This window comes from Hyperolius riggenbachi, chromosome 4, assembly GCF_040937935.1.
Source record: "Hyperolius riggenbachi isolate aHypRig1 chromosome 4, aHypRig1.pri, whole genome shotgun sequence".
Classification (NCBI taxonomy): domain Eukaryota; kingdom Metazoa; phylum Chordata; class Amphibia; order Anura; family Hyperoliidae; genus Hyperolius; species Hyperolius riggenbachi.
Window position 1 is genome coordinate 411,196,579 of NC_090649.1, and position 14,121 is coordinate 411,210,699.

General features: G+C 42.0%; 1 protein-coding gene across 9 annotated transcripts in view; it reads left to right on the forward strand.

The window, feature by feature from the left end:
- The window catches only part of EHBP1 (EH domain binding protein 1), a 558,994-nt gene that overhangs the window by 391,214 nt on the left and 153,659 nt on the right, over nucleotides 1-14,121 (forward strand). For 4 of the 9 annotated variants that reach the window (XM_068232339.1, XM_068232343.1, XM_068232341.1 and 1 more), the window contains 2 exons: nucleotides 3,160-3,307; nucleotides 8,373-8,477. In XM_068232339.1, coding sequence (XP_068088440.1) covers nucleotides 3,160-3,307; nucleotides 8,373-8,477 — 253 coding nt within the window. The remainder of the gene's footprint in view (nucleotides 1-3,159; nucleotides 3,308-8,372; nucleotides 8,478-14,121) is intronic. The other 5 variants (XM_068232344.1, XM_068232347.1, XM_068232345.1 and 2 more) reach the window with 3 other exon arrangements.

Consider the following 14,121-nt stretch of genomic DNA (forward strand, 5'->3'; position numbering starts at 1 on the left):
AACTCATTGCAGATAGTGCCCTGGCTGAGATATCAACCAGGGACCCAGTTGCTACAAGGAGAGAGCGCTAACCACTACGCCACAGTGCTGCTGAAAACGATCGTGAATCGGCCTGTGGTTTATGGCGGCCACAGATCTCTCTCCATTCAGAGAGAGATTTGTATCTTGGTTGATCGTCAACAAAATCACTAGATGTATGGGCACCTTAAGTGCATGATGATGAGAAAATCAGCTCGTTGTAACCTTTATTTTTTTACATATTGTGCCGGAAGTGACTAGCGTGTGAGAAGGAAACGATTGAGGCTCGCAGTGTGATAAAGTTCCTGCATTTGAAGGGCAATTGTGTCCAGCAAATTCATGATGAGATGACAGCAGTTTATGGAAACGATTGCCCATCTTATGACACTATTGTGAGGAGGAAAAGGAATTTCCAAAGTGGTCACATGTCTCTAACAGATGAGACAAGACTTGGAAGGCCACCATTGATGTACAATGCGGCCACAATGAAAAAAGTGGAGTGTTTAATCCTGCAAGATATACGAACCACCCATCCATATGATCATGACTGAGACTGGCCTCAGTTGTGGTAGTGTGTGGAAAATGATTCATGATAAACTGCACGTCTTAGGTGTTTCAATGCTTGGTTCCACGTTTGCTTACCCCTTTTCCAGAAACAAACACGGTGAGACCTTTCATGTTAATGAGCAGGATGAAGAGAATTTTTGGGGGTTGGGCCCTATTACCCTATAAATGCAGGAACTTTATAACGCTGCAAGCCTCAATCTTTTCTGTTATTTCGTTATTAGTTTTATTGATTGGATTTACGGTATATAGTGCTAATGTTACGCAGCGCTTTACAATAAATAAGGTTACAGACAGTGATAACAGGGGTGGCCGACAACACAATACAGGTAATAAGCAGTAAGGCAATGGCGGATAATGCACTACAGTAGTGAGTTGTCCAAGTCACTTCTGGCACAATCTGTAAAAGTAAGAATGCAATGAGCAGATTTTGTCAACATCATGCAGTTAGGGACCAATAGTGACACCGCCAAAAATATCATCAATATATCATAACTTTTGGGTGATCATTTAAAACTCTACAATACGCCCTCATCTATTTATATAGTGCTAAAACATGTCACTGCACTTTATAGAGAACTTCAAACTAATCATGTAAATTGCATAGTAAATCTGCCAAGAAAAGAAGGATTTTGAAAACTTAAGTTATGTACTCACTTTAGATTGGTGCACTCAATGGAGAGTGATTATTAATTTTTAAATGCAGCCAACAAATATATTTTATTCTTTCTTGATGCTGCTTATTATCCTTGTACAGCCTGAACACACGGACAGACAGAGGAAGGGATGCACCGACCTAGTCAGATTTATACTGTATGTTATTGCCAATTTAAAGCCTTGTATGCAAGCCTAGATGAACTCGGCCTAGATGGCTGTGCAGGGTTACCTTAGCAGAGAACCCTGCATATCCCAGGGTGGATCGTTACGCAGCAGAGATTGAAGAACATTGTTGCCTTCCTTAATTGCATGTGTCAGAAGCCCTTTCCATCATGCACCACAACTTCATCCTCCCATTCCTATAGCAACAATACACTTGGCTGCTGTAGCTAGGGGATGCAATTGTATTTGCTTGTGCCAGTAACCGACCCCTAGGGATAGAGACCTGATCCCTATGGGCAACAGTTATAGTGCATGTGGACACACTCCTAAAAGCATGAATCTGATAACCGGAAGAGATGCTCTCCTATAAGATGATTACCTGTTTGGTCCAAACCACACATTGGAGGATTTTGCTAGTCTTCATAATAGATTCAAGGCTACACACCTTTTTTTTTTATTTTAATCCCACACAGAATTACCCTAGCAAGTGTTTTTCTAATTGCTGGGGCTTAGAAAAGCGCTCATAGTGTGAACCAGCCCTTAGTCTTGCTGTTACTTCCCGTTGCCTTACCTCACTAACATTTTTTCGGTGGTATCCACAACCTCTTTTTTTTCCCCAGTGTGACCCTCAAGCGGTCTTGGCAATAAAGCTGCAATGAAATTTGGGAGCCGGTACGGTATGCCGCTAATGTAATTTAGCTGCAATACTGAGAACCCTAGTGCATATGGTTATATTTAAGCTCAGCACACCGGATATGGGCCCACGCTCATTAAAATATTGGCATTGGGTGGAATTTTGTGCACCCAATAAATAGTGGGCAGCGCAAGTGCCCAAATTTCCCCCAATGCCGATATTATCATGGGCGCCATGTGCCCATTAAATATCGGCATTGACTGGAAATTTGGGCACACGCAGCGCCCAATAAATAGTGGGTGCTTACCCCTCACTGGGTAAGACCAGGAGGGGGAATATCTTAAGGGTTAGGCGTAGGGGGGTAAGGTTAGTGTTAGTTGTTAAGTGGAAGGGTTCTATGTGAGAATAGGTTAGGCTAGGACATTGTAAAATATAGTTAAAATTACCAATATTTTATTTTGTGCTCATTTCTACATGTGGCGCTTTCATACGCTCAAGTACCTTTGCACACAGCATTTATTTTATCTTATTTTTGTGTGCTGGACATAATAAATGCAATAATAAACTGTATTTAAAGGAGCCAGTGATGTTACATCGGTGTGCATCGTGATTATGCATAATTATCTGGCATCTTGATAATATTGGATCTGTATTTACCAGTGACAGATTTAAATATCCTCTGTATCAGCGTCATTGTAACAACTGTCTATAGGAATGATTTTCATGGCAATAAACTGTCCATGGAAGTCAAGCGTTTGAACACAAAATGGGAAAGTCTGCCCCTGTTCAGTTCCATCGTCCACAGCCATCATCATTTCTGTGACTCTTATAACAGTAATGATTTAGTTTTCATTAAAACATATATAATTATAACTGTTTTACATTTCAGTAAACATGCTTTGGAGAGATAATCTCATGAAGGCAAACCCCCCCCCCCCCCCCGGTCTCCTCCAAGCTAAGAAAGCTGAGCTTTTCCTGTGACATGTTCCTGACACTGGGAGTGCTGTATGTAGCCCATACCATACTCTACAGTACAGACACCTGCTATCACATGCATCAGATTGGTAATGAAAATTGCATTTCTGTCAATTACTAAGCAGCCAAAACTGTTCAATATTTTCCAGCAGCAAGATGAAGAGCGACGCCGTCAGCTGAGAGAGCGAGCACGTCAGCTGATAGCAGAAGCTCGATCCGGAGTGAAGATGTCAGAGCTTCCCAACTACAGCGAAGTGTCCACAGAAAAGCTCAAAGAAAGGGCAAAAACTTCAACGGGTGAGTTAAATGACTTCTAAAGAACAGCTATCCAACCATATTTAAAGCGGACCTGAACTCTTGCACAGCACACAATTAAAAGTCTTTATTTCACACAAAGTTGATGAAAAAAAATCACTTCTCTGGCCCATATGCAATTAATTTTTTTTCACCTGCTTTTTCTCCTAGGTAATATTTTCAAAATTGTCAATAAAATGCATTTAAAACCACCAGCAAGCAAGAAAATACTCAAAATAATTTTGATACTTTTTCAGTTGCAAAGTGCTGAAAAATTATTTTAAATAGAAAATGAAAAATTATCTCCTAAGAGAAAATTCAGGTGAAAAAGTGAATTGCATATGGCCCCCCTGTGTTCTGTCTGTTTAGGCAGATAAACCTGTCTAGTTATTAACAGCAACTGTGAACAGACTGCAGGAGAGCACTGCCAAGACAGCTCTCCATATAGTGAACACTGAGGTTTAACCTTTTCATTGCCTTCTGCAAATGGGAAACCTAGTAACTTCAGTGTTTCAGGATTTGCATAAATTGTAATGAAGACCTTTTTTTTCTATAAAGATTATGATTATGTGGCTAATCTTTTAGAGCAGAGAGGAAGTTCTGAGGTGAGCTCCACTTTAAGAAACGTTGTCGCTCAGAAGCGTGCTGATCACTAAAGCTCAATACCAGCCATGTTTACAGGAATCCAGCACAGGATCACTGTAACAACTATATACTGTATTGGAAAAAAATATGTATATACTGTATAGGCAGGGGCGTAGCAATAGGGGTTGCAGAGGTAGCCACCACATCGGGGCCCTTGGGCCAGAGGGGCCCCGAAGGGCTCTCCCTCAACTACAGTATTAGCTCTCTATTGGTCCTGTTCTCATAATAATCACTTCTATAGATACTTTGAATAGTGGTAATCATTAACAAACAGTTCCCCATCCGCTTCTTGCACCTCAGACTGTAGTTGCCATTGGCAGGTTTTGGTGCACAGTATCAATTGTTATGTATAGAGTGCCTGGGGGGCCTACTGTAAAACTTGCAACGGGGCCCACAGCTCCTTAGCAACGTCACTGTGTATAGGTACACATTTTTTATTATTCTTGTGCTAATGTGAAATGCGGCATGTCGTCATCCTCTGCCTGTCTGATTAGGTGAGGTGAGTAATCTGGTACATCCGGCACAGAGTTCTCTTTGTAAATGTCTATGTACTGGATGGGAATTTTGATTACTTGAATTTTGTGACATTTAAAGAATGTTGCTAGAGAAGTCTGCCACCTCTAACAAGCGCAATCTTCAGTGGAATTTGGCACTGGGCCAGATCTGATACAGGCATGTGGCAGTCTAGATGATGACTTAATCAATGATTTATATTAGCAAAGTAAACAAAATCGTAGAACTTCACTTGGTTTTTTGTTGTGTTTTTTCTTTTGCTTCGTTTTTTTTTTTTTTTTGAGGGGGAGGTGGCAAAGGGTAAGAACACTTGCTACCTGTGCTACAATTGACATTCCCCCTGACTCCCTACCATTCCACCAGCACCAGGAATCTGCCATGTATCTACTAATGAAAAAATAAGAACTGTAGTGTTTTTATTGCAGTTTGAGTCCTTTATAAAGAAATTGTCCCACTTCCTGCCCGGTTAAGTGACAGGGCAATCCCTCCATCAGGGCCACAGGCTGCAGGAAGGAGGTTTTTGCAATTAGAATGTCATCATTTATAGGATATCTAAAGTTTGGAGCCAGGTGAGTTGACTGAGCAACTGAGCATTCTAGTGCCAGCTGAGGCTGTCTGCTGATGAACTGCTCAGGCTCTGTATCCATGTGCATCATTCAGCAAATAGATGTGTTTGCAATGACTGCAAGTAAACATGTATTGATTAATTTGTTCTTATCTGACCAAATTGCCACTTCATTAAGGTCTACAGACTTCACATCTTAAAGTAAACCTGAGATGATTTAGACAATATTTTGTTTACTTACCTGGGGCTCCCTCCAGCCCCTTGTAGTCCATCTGCTCCTTCAATGTTCTTCTGGTCCCCTTAGTGTGGCCGCAGTGAAGTCTGCAATCCAGCTGCCACTGCATATCACCTGTTAGTCTTAACAAACTTTGCATGCTTAGGATGCTCCCATCCACAGGAGCACACTTGGTGGGTGCAAATGTCCAGGACAGCGCATGTAGTGCCAAGACTCGGCTGAGTCGCAGACTTCAAGGGACTGACAGCACCACAGGAAAGGGAACCCGGGAGAACGGCGAGTGAGCTGATAGACTACAGGTTGCTGGAGGAAGACCCAGGTAAGTATTTATCCTTTCCTCTTTTGTCTCAGGTACACTTTAAGGTGGCCACACACGATACAATAAAATGATCAGGTTTTACTGCAATTCACTAAAACAATTGGTTTTACAGAGAAATCGAAAGGTTGTTTCTGTAATTTTTATTCATAATTGAGAGAAAATTGAACACGTGTGTAGGATACATTGGTCAGATTTTTTAAATGGTACAGTCCATCAGAAAAATTGATTGTGTTTTTAAAATGGTAAAGAAATGCAAAAAAAATTGTATCGTGTGAGACCACCTTAAAGAGAAACTCCAACCAAGAATTGAACTTTTTCCCAATCAGTAGCTGATACCCCATTTTACATGAGAAAGACAATGATTTTCACAAACAGACCATCAGGGGGCGCTGTGTGACTGATTTTGTGCTGAAATCCCTCCCACAAGAACCTCTGAAGACCGCGGTACTCCTGGCAAACAGCCACAATGTAACAATGTTCAGAGACAGGAAACAGCTGTTATTAGCTGTCTAACAGCCAGAGCAGCTAGAAACAGCTAAATAACCTGCCCACAGTAACAATGTCTCCATGTAATAAATGTCAGAATGTGAACCTGGGAGAGGAAAGATTTTACAATGAGCAAACACTGACTAAATCATTTATACATAATTATGGTAAAAAATGAAGCACTTTTTTTACTACATTATTTTCACTGGAGTTCCTCTTTAAGATAGTGGGGAGTGCAATGATGATTTATTTCACACATTCTGTTTATCACAATTGCCACAGATGGTACATGACCTCAATGAAAGTCAGTGGGGTCTCATGCTGATATTTCTTAACGGTGACCACTAAAGCAAGACAACAGTCACAAAGAGTTAAAGTAACTTTTCACCACTTCTAATACAGATCATTGCGGCACTTGATAATCTGCTAATGGGTAATATGGTAAGGTTATTCCCCAAATTCCACTCTTTGAAGCCTGATTACCAGGGAACTATTACCGTTTTTTTTTTTAAAGGGGTTCTGTGGCTATATTTAAAGCGGAATATAACCCTGCATTTCAACTTTGCTCTAAAATATTATTTACAGCATATTATATGCAAAAAGCATTTTTTTTTTACTAGACCAGCATTGGAAGGGTTAAACACAGAGGTTTAAAGTTCCGTGGAGAGATATGCAGAAGTTCAGATTGTTACATTCTATTTAGTTATATGTATCTATTGATAAATGTTACACACTCTTTGGCTGTCCTCCAGCTCCTTCTCAGTCAGAGAGATGAGTCACATTCAACACTTAGATACATTTATGTAAACAAAATGTATCTATTTCAGGTTCGGATGCGTCTGCAGAAATCTCCAGGAACTTTAAAGCACTGTGTAACCCTTCCAATGCTGGTCTAGTAAAAAAAAAAAAAATGCTGGTTGCATATAATATACTGTAAATAATGTTTTAGAGCAAAGTTGAAATGCAGGGTTATATTCCGCTTTAAAAAACAAAAACTGACCCTTACCTGGGGCTTCTACTGGCCCTCTGCAGCTGTCCTGTCCCGCACCGTCCTCTACGATCCTCCATTCCCCACTGCCGGTCACGGTCCAGTTATTTGTCTAACTAGACGATTTCAACTTCACCTGCGCGGCCGCTCACGTCTACGGGAGCTTACTGCCCAGTCCAAAATTTTCTCGTACTGGGCCAGCGCAGTAAGCTCCCGGAGACGCGAGCAGGAGCGAGGACGCATGCGGCCGCATTCGTCTAGTTAAACGAATAATTGTACTGTGACAAGTGGCGGGGAACAGAGGATCATAGAGGACGGCGCAGGAAAGGACAGCTGCAGGGGTCCGGTAGAAGCCCCAGGTAAGAAGTAACATGTATTTCTGACAACCACTGGAGTTTCCATGAAAGCAGGGCCGGGCCGAGGCATAGGCTGGAGAGGCTCCAGCCTCAGGGCGCAGGGTAGGAGGGGGCGCACAATTCATTCAGCTGTCATTCCTAATTGTGTTTGAAGCAGAAAGAAATAAGAAAAGGGGATACATAGCAGTGACTGCAAGCCAGATAACTAGATATTAAGGTGTTGGGGAGGTTGTGGGCCCTGTGGCACCTCTTAGTCTAATAGCAATCAGTTTGTGATGGCTGGGTGGCAGGGATGGAGGGGCGCACTTTGGTGTCTCAGCCTTGGGTGCTGGAGGACCTTGTCCCGCCTCTGCATGAAAGCATCTACATACAGTAGTTAAGGTGGCCACTAATGATATAATTTGCTGAACGATCATTTAGAAACTTTTCTTTGCATGAACCAGGGCTGTGGAGTCGGTACAAAAATCTTCTGACTCCAACTCCGGCACCTCAGTTTATGAAACCAAAGACTTTGACTCCAGGTACCCAAAATTGTTCCAACTCCACAGCTCTTGCAAGGCTATGGAATGGGTACAAAAATAATCCGACTCCTCACTTTATGAAACCACCGACTCAAGTACCCAAAATTGCTCCGACTCCACAACCCTGGTATGGATGATCGGAAATAATTGCTTGGGACCACTAATGGACAAAAATCTCCTTACAAATCCAATCAGATTAATGAAATCAATCTGATTGGATCGTTTAGGAGATTTTTGTCCATTGGTGGTCCCAAGCAATCATTTCCGATCGTTCAAACGAAGTATGGTTCGTAAACTATTGGCAAATTGTACCGTTAGTGGCCAACTTTATGTATGCCCATATACAATGCGTATTATTTTTATGCTAATTGTCCTTTCTGGTTTTTGACATAAATATTTTTCCTGATTCTGAACTTGAGTATCCTTGCCTGTTTCTACAGATGAAAATGATTCTAACAAAGCACTTACTAACGAGGACACTGCTGAGTGCACCTTTGTATGTGGTGGCGGTGGTGACTCTACTAACGTAGACACTGACTTTTCTGGTAATCCACACTTATGCTTTGCATGCCCTAACAGTCTTCATGTGTTGTGTGTTGCTCTATATTCCTTACTTGTTTTCTTATGGTGTTGAAGAGATCTGTACTGTACTACCATCTGTAAGAATCTCTAGCGGCTCACTTTTCTATAGCATGTTATTATACTTTATCTGGGTGTAATTGCTTTACATCACTTATGACCCATCAGGTCAGCAGAGTTCAAAGCGGCTTGTATATTTTAGTAGGTTAATAGATTGCAGGACAGAGACTGGCTGTGAATGCCTATATGATTCACCTGCATACATCTTGTTTTCCTTAAGGCCCGTACTCACGGGCTGCAAAACTCGCCTGTCGCCAGCACACGTGAGCGTGTGGGCGACAGGCCGGCGACAGCTTCTCGCCAGGTCCCTCCGCGTACACATGCGGAAGAGGGACCAGCGGCAAGGCGGAAGCTGTCGCTGACGTTCCTCCTCCCCCCGCCGGAAGGTCTGTGAACCTCAATGGAGGTTGCTGTCGCTAGTCCGCGTACTCACGCGGACTAGCGACAGTTGCGGCGGGGGGGCAGCGGCGACTGTCGCCATGCGATTGAAAGTTTCAATCGCATGGCGACATAGCGACGGGCGACAGTTCGGGGGCGCGCGGGCGTGCGACGGCCCATACTCACGGGCGACCTGTCGCCGCAACACGCGCGCGCCGCGTGTTGAGGCGACAAAAGTCCCTCGTGAGTATGGGCCATTACTCTAAGAAGCTGCCATGCTTTTATTATAGCACAAAACTGTACTGAAATGCATCACTAAATATCTCTTTACTGCTCTCTCCCCACCTCCTAATTGAGGATATCTAATTCAAAACTAACCCTAACCTTCACATCTGAGCGATCCCTCTCAATATTTTTTTCTAATTTGTGTAGCTACTCCATTTTTCTCTGTGTAGAACTCCATTGATTAGCTGATATAATATCAATTGAAGACAGGCACTTATTACACAATATTTGTAGTAGGGCAGACATTACATTCCATATAAACATTAAGTCTAATGGAAATTTTTGAAACTATGGCATTTTCTGCATATAGTACAAAGACAAAAACTCCAGAATAAGGTCTTGGGATGTTGCGGTGTGCCAGAGTTGCATGCCAAGTTTTGGAGCTAGGATTTATCCATGAGTCTTAAGTTTAGATGCATTCTTTGTAACACTAGTTTGAAAGAATGTGTATTGACTTTAATACCCTAAATAGAAGAACCATCCCAGTCGAACACGCTACATTTTGTGTTCAAGATGCTCTCTTGTATCCAGTGAGTTCCAATAGATTTGGTGTGCTTGATCTGAAAAATGACTTTTTTTTCAGATCCCTATACACCCAAATGATCTGAAAAGACTGCTTTATCCTTGGTGGTTCTGTTAATTTGAGCAAGTGCCAGAAGGGCTATCTGGAACCCAGCCACTTTCCAAAAGTTCATGACATACACAGTGGAAGATCTACATTTCTTTCAAAGTTACATGTTGTCATGGTGTTGGGAGGAACTTTAAAGAACATACATCAAGGCTTAAAAACATTTTGGTGCATTTACAAGAGACGAGTCAAAGGTTTCAAAGTGCAAGTGTGAATAATTAGTTACCATACTTACCTTCAGTACATATTCTTTGCTGAAAGACTGCCCACCAACCAGAAGAAAGTGGAAGGAGGGACCACCTGGCCTTGACACGGTGTTGAGGTCTTTTCTGGTTATCTCCTCCAAACATAAAAGATTTAGGAAAAATAACTGTCAAATAGTTCACTTGTCAAATTTCTCTAAAAAAAAAATCTCCTCCTAACTTACCAAGACAAACCCACTACAGACTATATAGAGGAAAAAACATAAAATCAGTTAAGTGAAATGAAGTACCTAAAAATCACACAATTAGTATTTTATTTTAAATTCGTATTCGTAGTATTTTATTGCACCTTCTCTTGTACTTATTACAGCTTGAATTATCTGAGACTTTGACTTAATTAATGAAAAACAATATTCTTTACCAATCCAGTTCCAACACTCTCGTATAGCAATAGACAGATCAGCTTTGCAAAATGTAAGCCTATAAAACTTCAACTCAAGTATGGAACCAGTCCTTTCTATTGACAGATCACAAGAAGAACACAAGACAATTTCAGTGTATATGATTTTTTTACTTTTTTTTTTTTTGTATTAGGGCACAGCCAGGTGGCACAAGGTCATATATCTGCAAACCCAAAAATGGCTCTGAACTTAATCTTAAAGAGAAACCGTTACCAAGAATTGAAACTTCATCCCAATCAGTAGCTGATACCCCATTTTACGTGCAAAATGTATTCCTTTTCACAAATGGAACATCAGGGGGCTCTGTATGACTGATATTGTGGTGAAGCCCATCCCACAGGAGACTGTGAGGACCATTTTCCTGGCAGTTTCCTGTCTGTGAACCTCGTTGCATTGTGGGAAATAGCTGTTTACAGCTGTTTCCAACTGCCAAAAAAAAGCAAGCATCAGCTACATCACCTGCCAGCAGTAAAAAGAAATGTCAGAATGTAAATCAAGGAGAGGAAAGCTTTTACAATGGGCAAACACTGACTAAATCATTGATACATAATTATTTTAAAAATGGAGCACTTTCTTATTACATAATTTTCACTGGAGTTCCTCTTTAAGCAGTCCGTTACCATTTTACAAGTCCAAATTGAAATAAAAACTGAACAAATTGATTTTGCTACTAGGACACTCTTGACTGATTCACAGCAATATATTGTCTCTGTTGGAACAGTGGTGAAGCATTATTTGGTGTTGACAGTGGGCTTTTTATGGCAGAACAGGTGAATTGTGCGCAGACTTTAAAGCACTGAATTGGGCACCTGATACTAACAGATCAACTGATTGGCTAGTACTTCAGCTAATTGTTACTTTGGGTGCCGGGGGGTTTAGTGTTATGCTGGGCATACACGGGTCGATGTGCCCTTATCAATCGAGCCGCTGATGGCTCGATTGATCATTTCCGACAGGTCCGATGACCCGCTGGATCGATTCCCCGCTTAATTTCCTGCGGGCAGACAATAGCGGGGAATCGAGCGGAAGATAAAGTAGCGCCCGCAGGGACGAGCGAGAATCGATCCGGATGGCAGCGGGGACGCGGCGGGAGTTGATCCGGCGGCTAATTGAGTCGCCGGATCGACTCGTGTATTCCCAGCATTAGGTATTAGGAGGGGAGTTTAGTGTGAGAATTAGGGTCTTCCAGGTAAGTCGATAGTAAACTAATACTATAATTACCAATGCTTTAACCACTGGCATAAAAACTGTGTTTGACAGGTGCCACCGCTATAAGTACTCCTTTTATGGCTTGTCTTCATTCAATCCCTATATTCTGGAAGTTGTTGGTCATGGCAGTTACATTTCCAGTACCATCAAAGATGGTGCTGTGTGCCTGCTTTGTGCAGCTCAGGGTTATAAGAGAAAGCATTGTATCTTATGTATTGGATATAAAACCCCTTCCAGAAAAAAAAGCCCTAAAGAAAGCATATCTCAGAGGTAAGTTATTGAGTGAAACTCTGCTTAGATGGGATTTTGTTCCTAACATGTGGTCCAGTTAACCTTGGTCTAAATTTAATGGAGTCTACAGTCACCTGCTTACCTTTCAGAGCTGTCACCTGTTGCAGTTTTAGGTCTGCCCGCATCTGTGTGACTTAGCTTGGTGGAAAGAGCTATTGGTCAGTTTGGACTTTCCTAGCCAGCTAGTATTTTATCCCCATCAGGTAAAGCACTGTAGCTGTATTTGTATTGTCCTTTCTCTCCATCTGCAAGAGAGTACGGGTGCGCTAAGCCCACATGTCTGTCTGCTGCTCTTTCTACAGAGACATTTTTGCCAGTCACATCATGCTTGGCATGTTCGACCACCGTTGAATTCAAATAGGTTATCCATTAAATTCAGGGTGTCTTGTATGTTTAAAGGAGAGGACTGGAGGATCAGGATACAATTAACTGCAAGATCAAAACTATCATTTACAAACAAGACAGAAGCAACTATGACAAAACTGCAAGATGTTAAATGGTCAGCAGGATTAGAATATTTTTAATGGCAAAATCCCTTTAAATTGCGAGTTAGTGTTAGCGTGCTCTGGTTTGTTCCAGTTGCATGGCTGCTGCTTGCCTGTTGTTTTGTTGAGGTTTCTTATCACAGGTCTTCAGAAGCGGAGACTTTCTGCCTCTGGAGCATATCCTCAGCAGAATGGCGCGGTGTTGGCAGGCCTTCGCTCATAAACACCCAAACTTTGCATCTCCTACGCGAAACACAGCCGTTCTCTTTTAAAGCAATATGTTATTTTATTTCAACACTTCTGTGTTTTTATGAACTGCTTGGTTTTTGTGTGTGCAGGTTTAATTGGCATGGTATTTTTTTTCATTTTTGTTTTTTTTAATTAAATAGGTTAGGTTTTAAGGGCATCGCAGATTTTTTTATTATTTTACAAGAATTTTTTATAATGTTGAAAACCTAAATCTGTCTCTTTCTGAGATAATGCCCCAGAGGTGTTTAGTAATTGCACATGGGTTTAGGGATTAAATAGAATTTTCAGGAAGAAATGTTTAACTTGCACGTGTGGACTTCATCTGCGTTACAATAAACAACAATCTTGGTATTGTAGAAGCAAATGCAGATCATCTGTAGCTGAATCTTAAGGTGCCCATAGATTACTCGACTAGGTGGCTGATCAACCATGTGATTCGATAATTATAATCGGGCTAAAATTGGAAGCCATGTATCGAACGGACATGTTGGAAAATTTTGGCCTGACATGCTCGATGGAGTGCATGACGGTAACGGTGTGTCTGTAATTGCAAATGTGACAGAAACCCCTGGCCACTGTCACCCCTCCCCCATGTTTTATATCCCACCCCGGTGCCAATGCAGTCATACTTTACCTGCTGCATTTGTGGGGCTGCCGCCATGGCACTTCTGCATTTTTGTCCCATGTGGGGTGCGTATGTGACGTCACACACACGCCCCACATACTATAACACTGGGAGCCACATAGGGGCCCAAATGCGAAAGAAAGAGGATGGCGGCAGGTAAAGTATAACTGCACTGGCACCAAGGGAAGGGGAAACACGCCTCAATGATACTGTAGCTTTGCAGCCATGAACAAGCAAGTCACAGATGACGGGCAATTCCCTCAGTAATCAGGCAGCGGCTTATACAGGAAGGTCTCATTAGCTGGTGCTTTTGGGGTATTCCACGTGGGCCCAGAGTAGTGAGCAGGCTACAAGCGGCTGCCAGCCCACCCACCGACCGACCATGGCTCATGGGTCTCTGACTGATGGTATGACTAATGCTCCCACCCAGTTTCCACTATAGCCGGATCCAGAATATCCCTTGGGCCAAAAACCAGTTTTGCTACTACAGATATTCTATTATATTCGGGTTTACTATACCAGGTGTTACGCCCATATACTTATAATGGGTGTTAGCCGAAATCTGGACATTTCGTTTACTATACCTGACGTATTGCTATAGCAGAGTTTATTATGAGATTATAGTGTAGTTGCTGATGTCCAGACAGACAGTATGTTCTTATGTTCAACTACCACCCTCCTCCATGATTCCTTCTTTATCCATGAGCTGAAAGTTACAACACTCAGAATCCTGTTA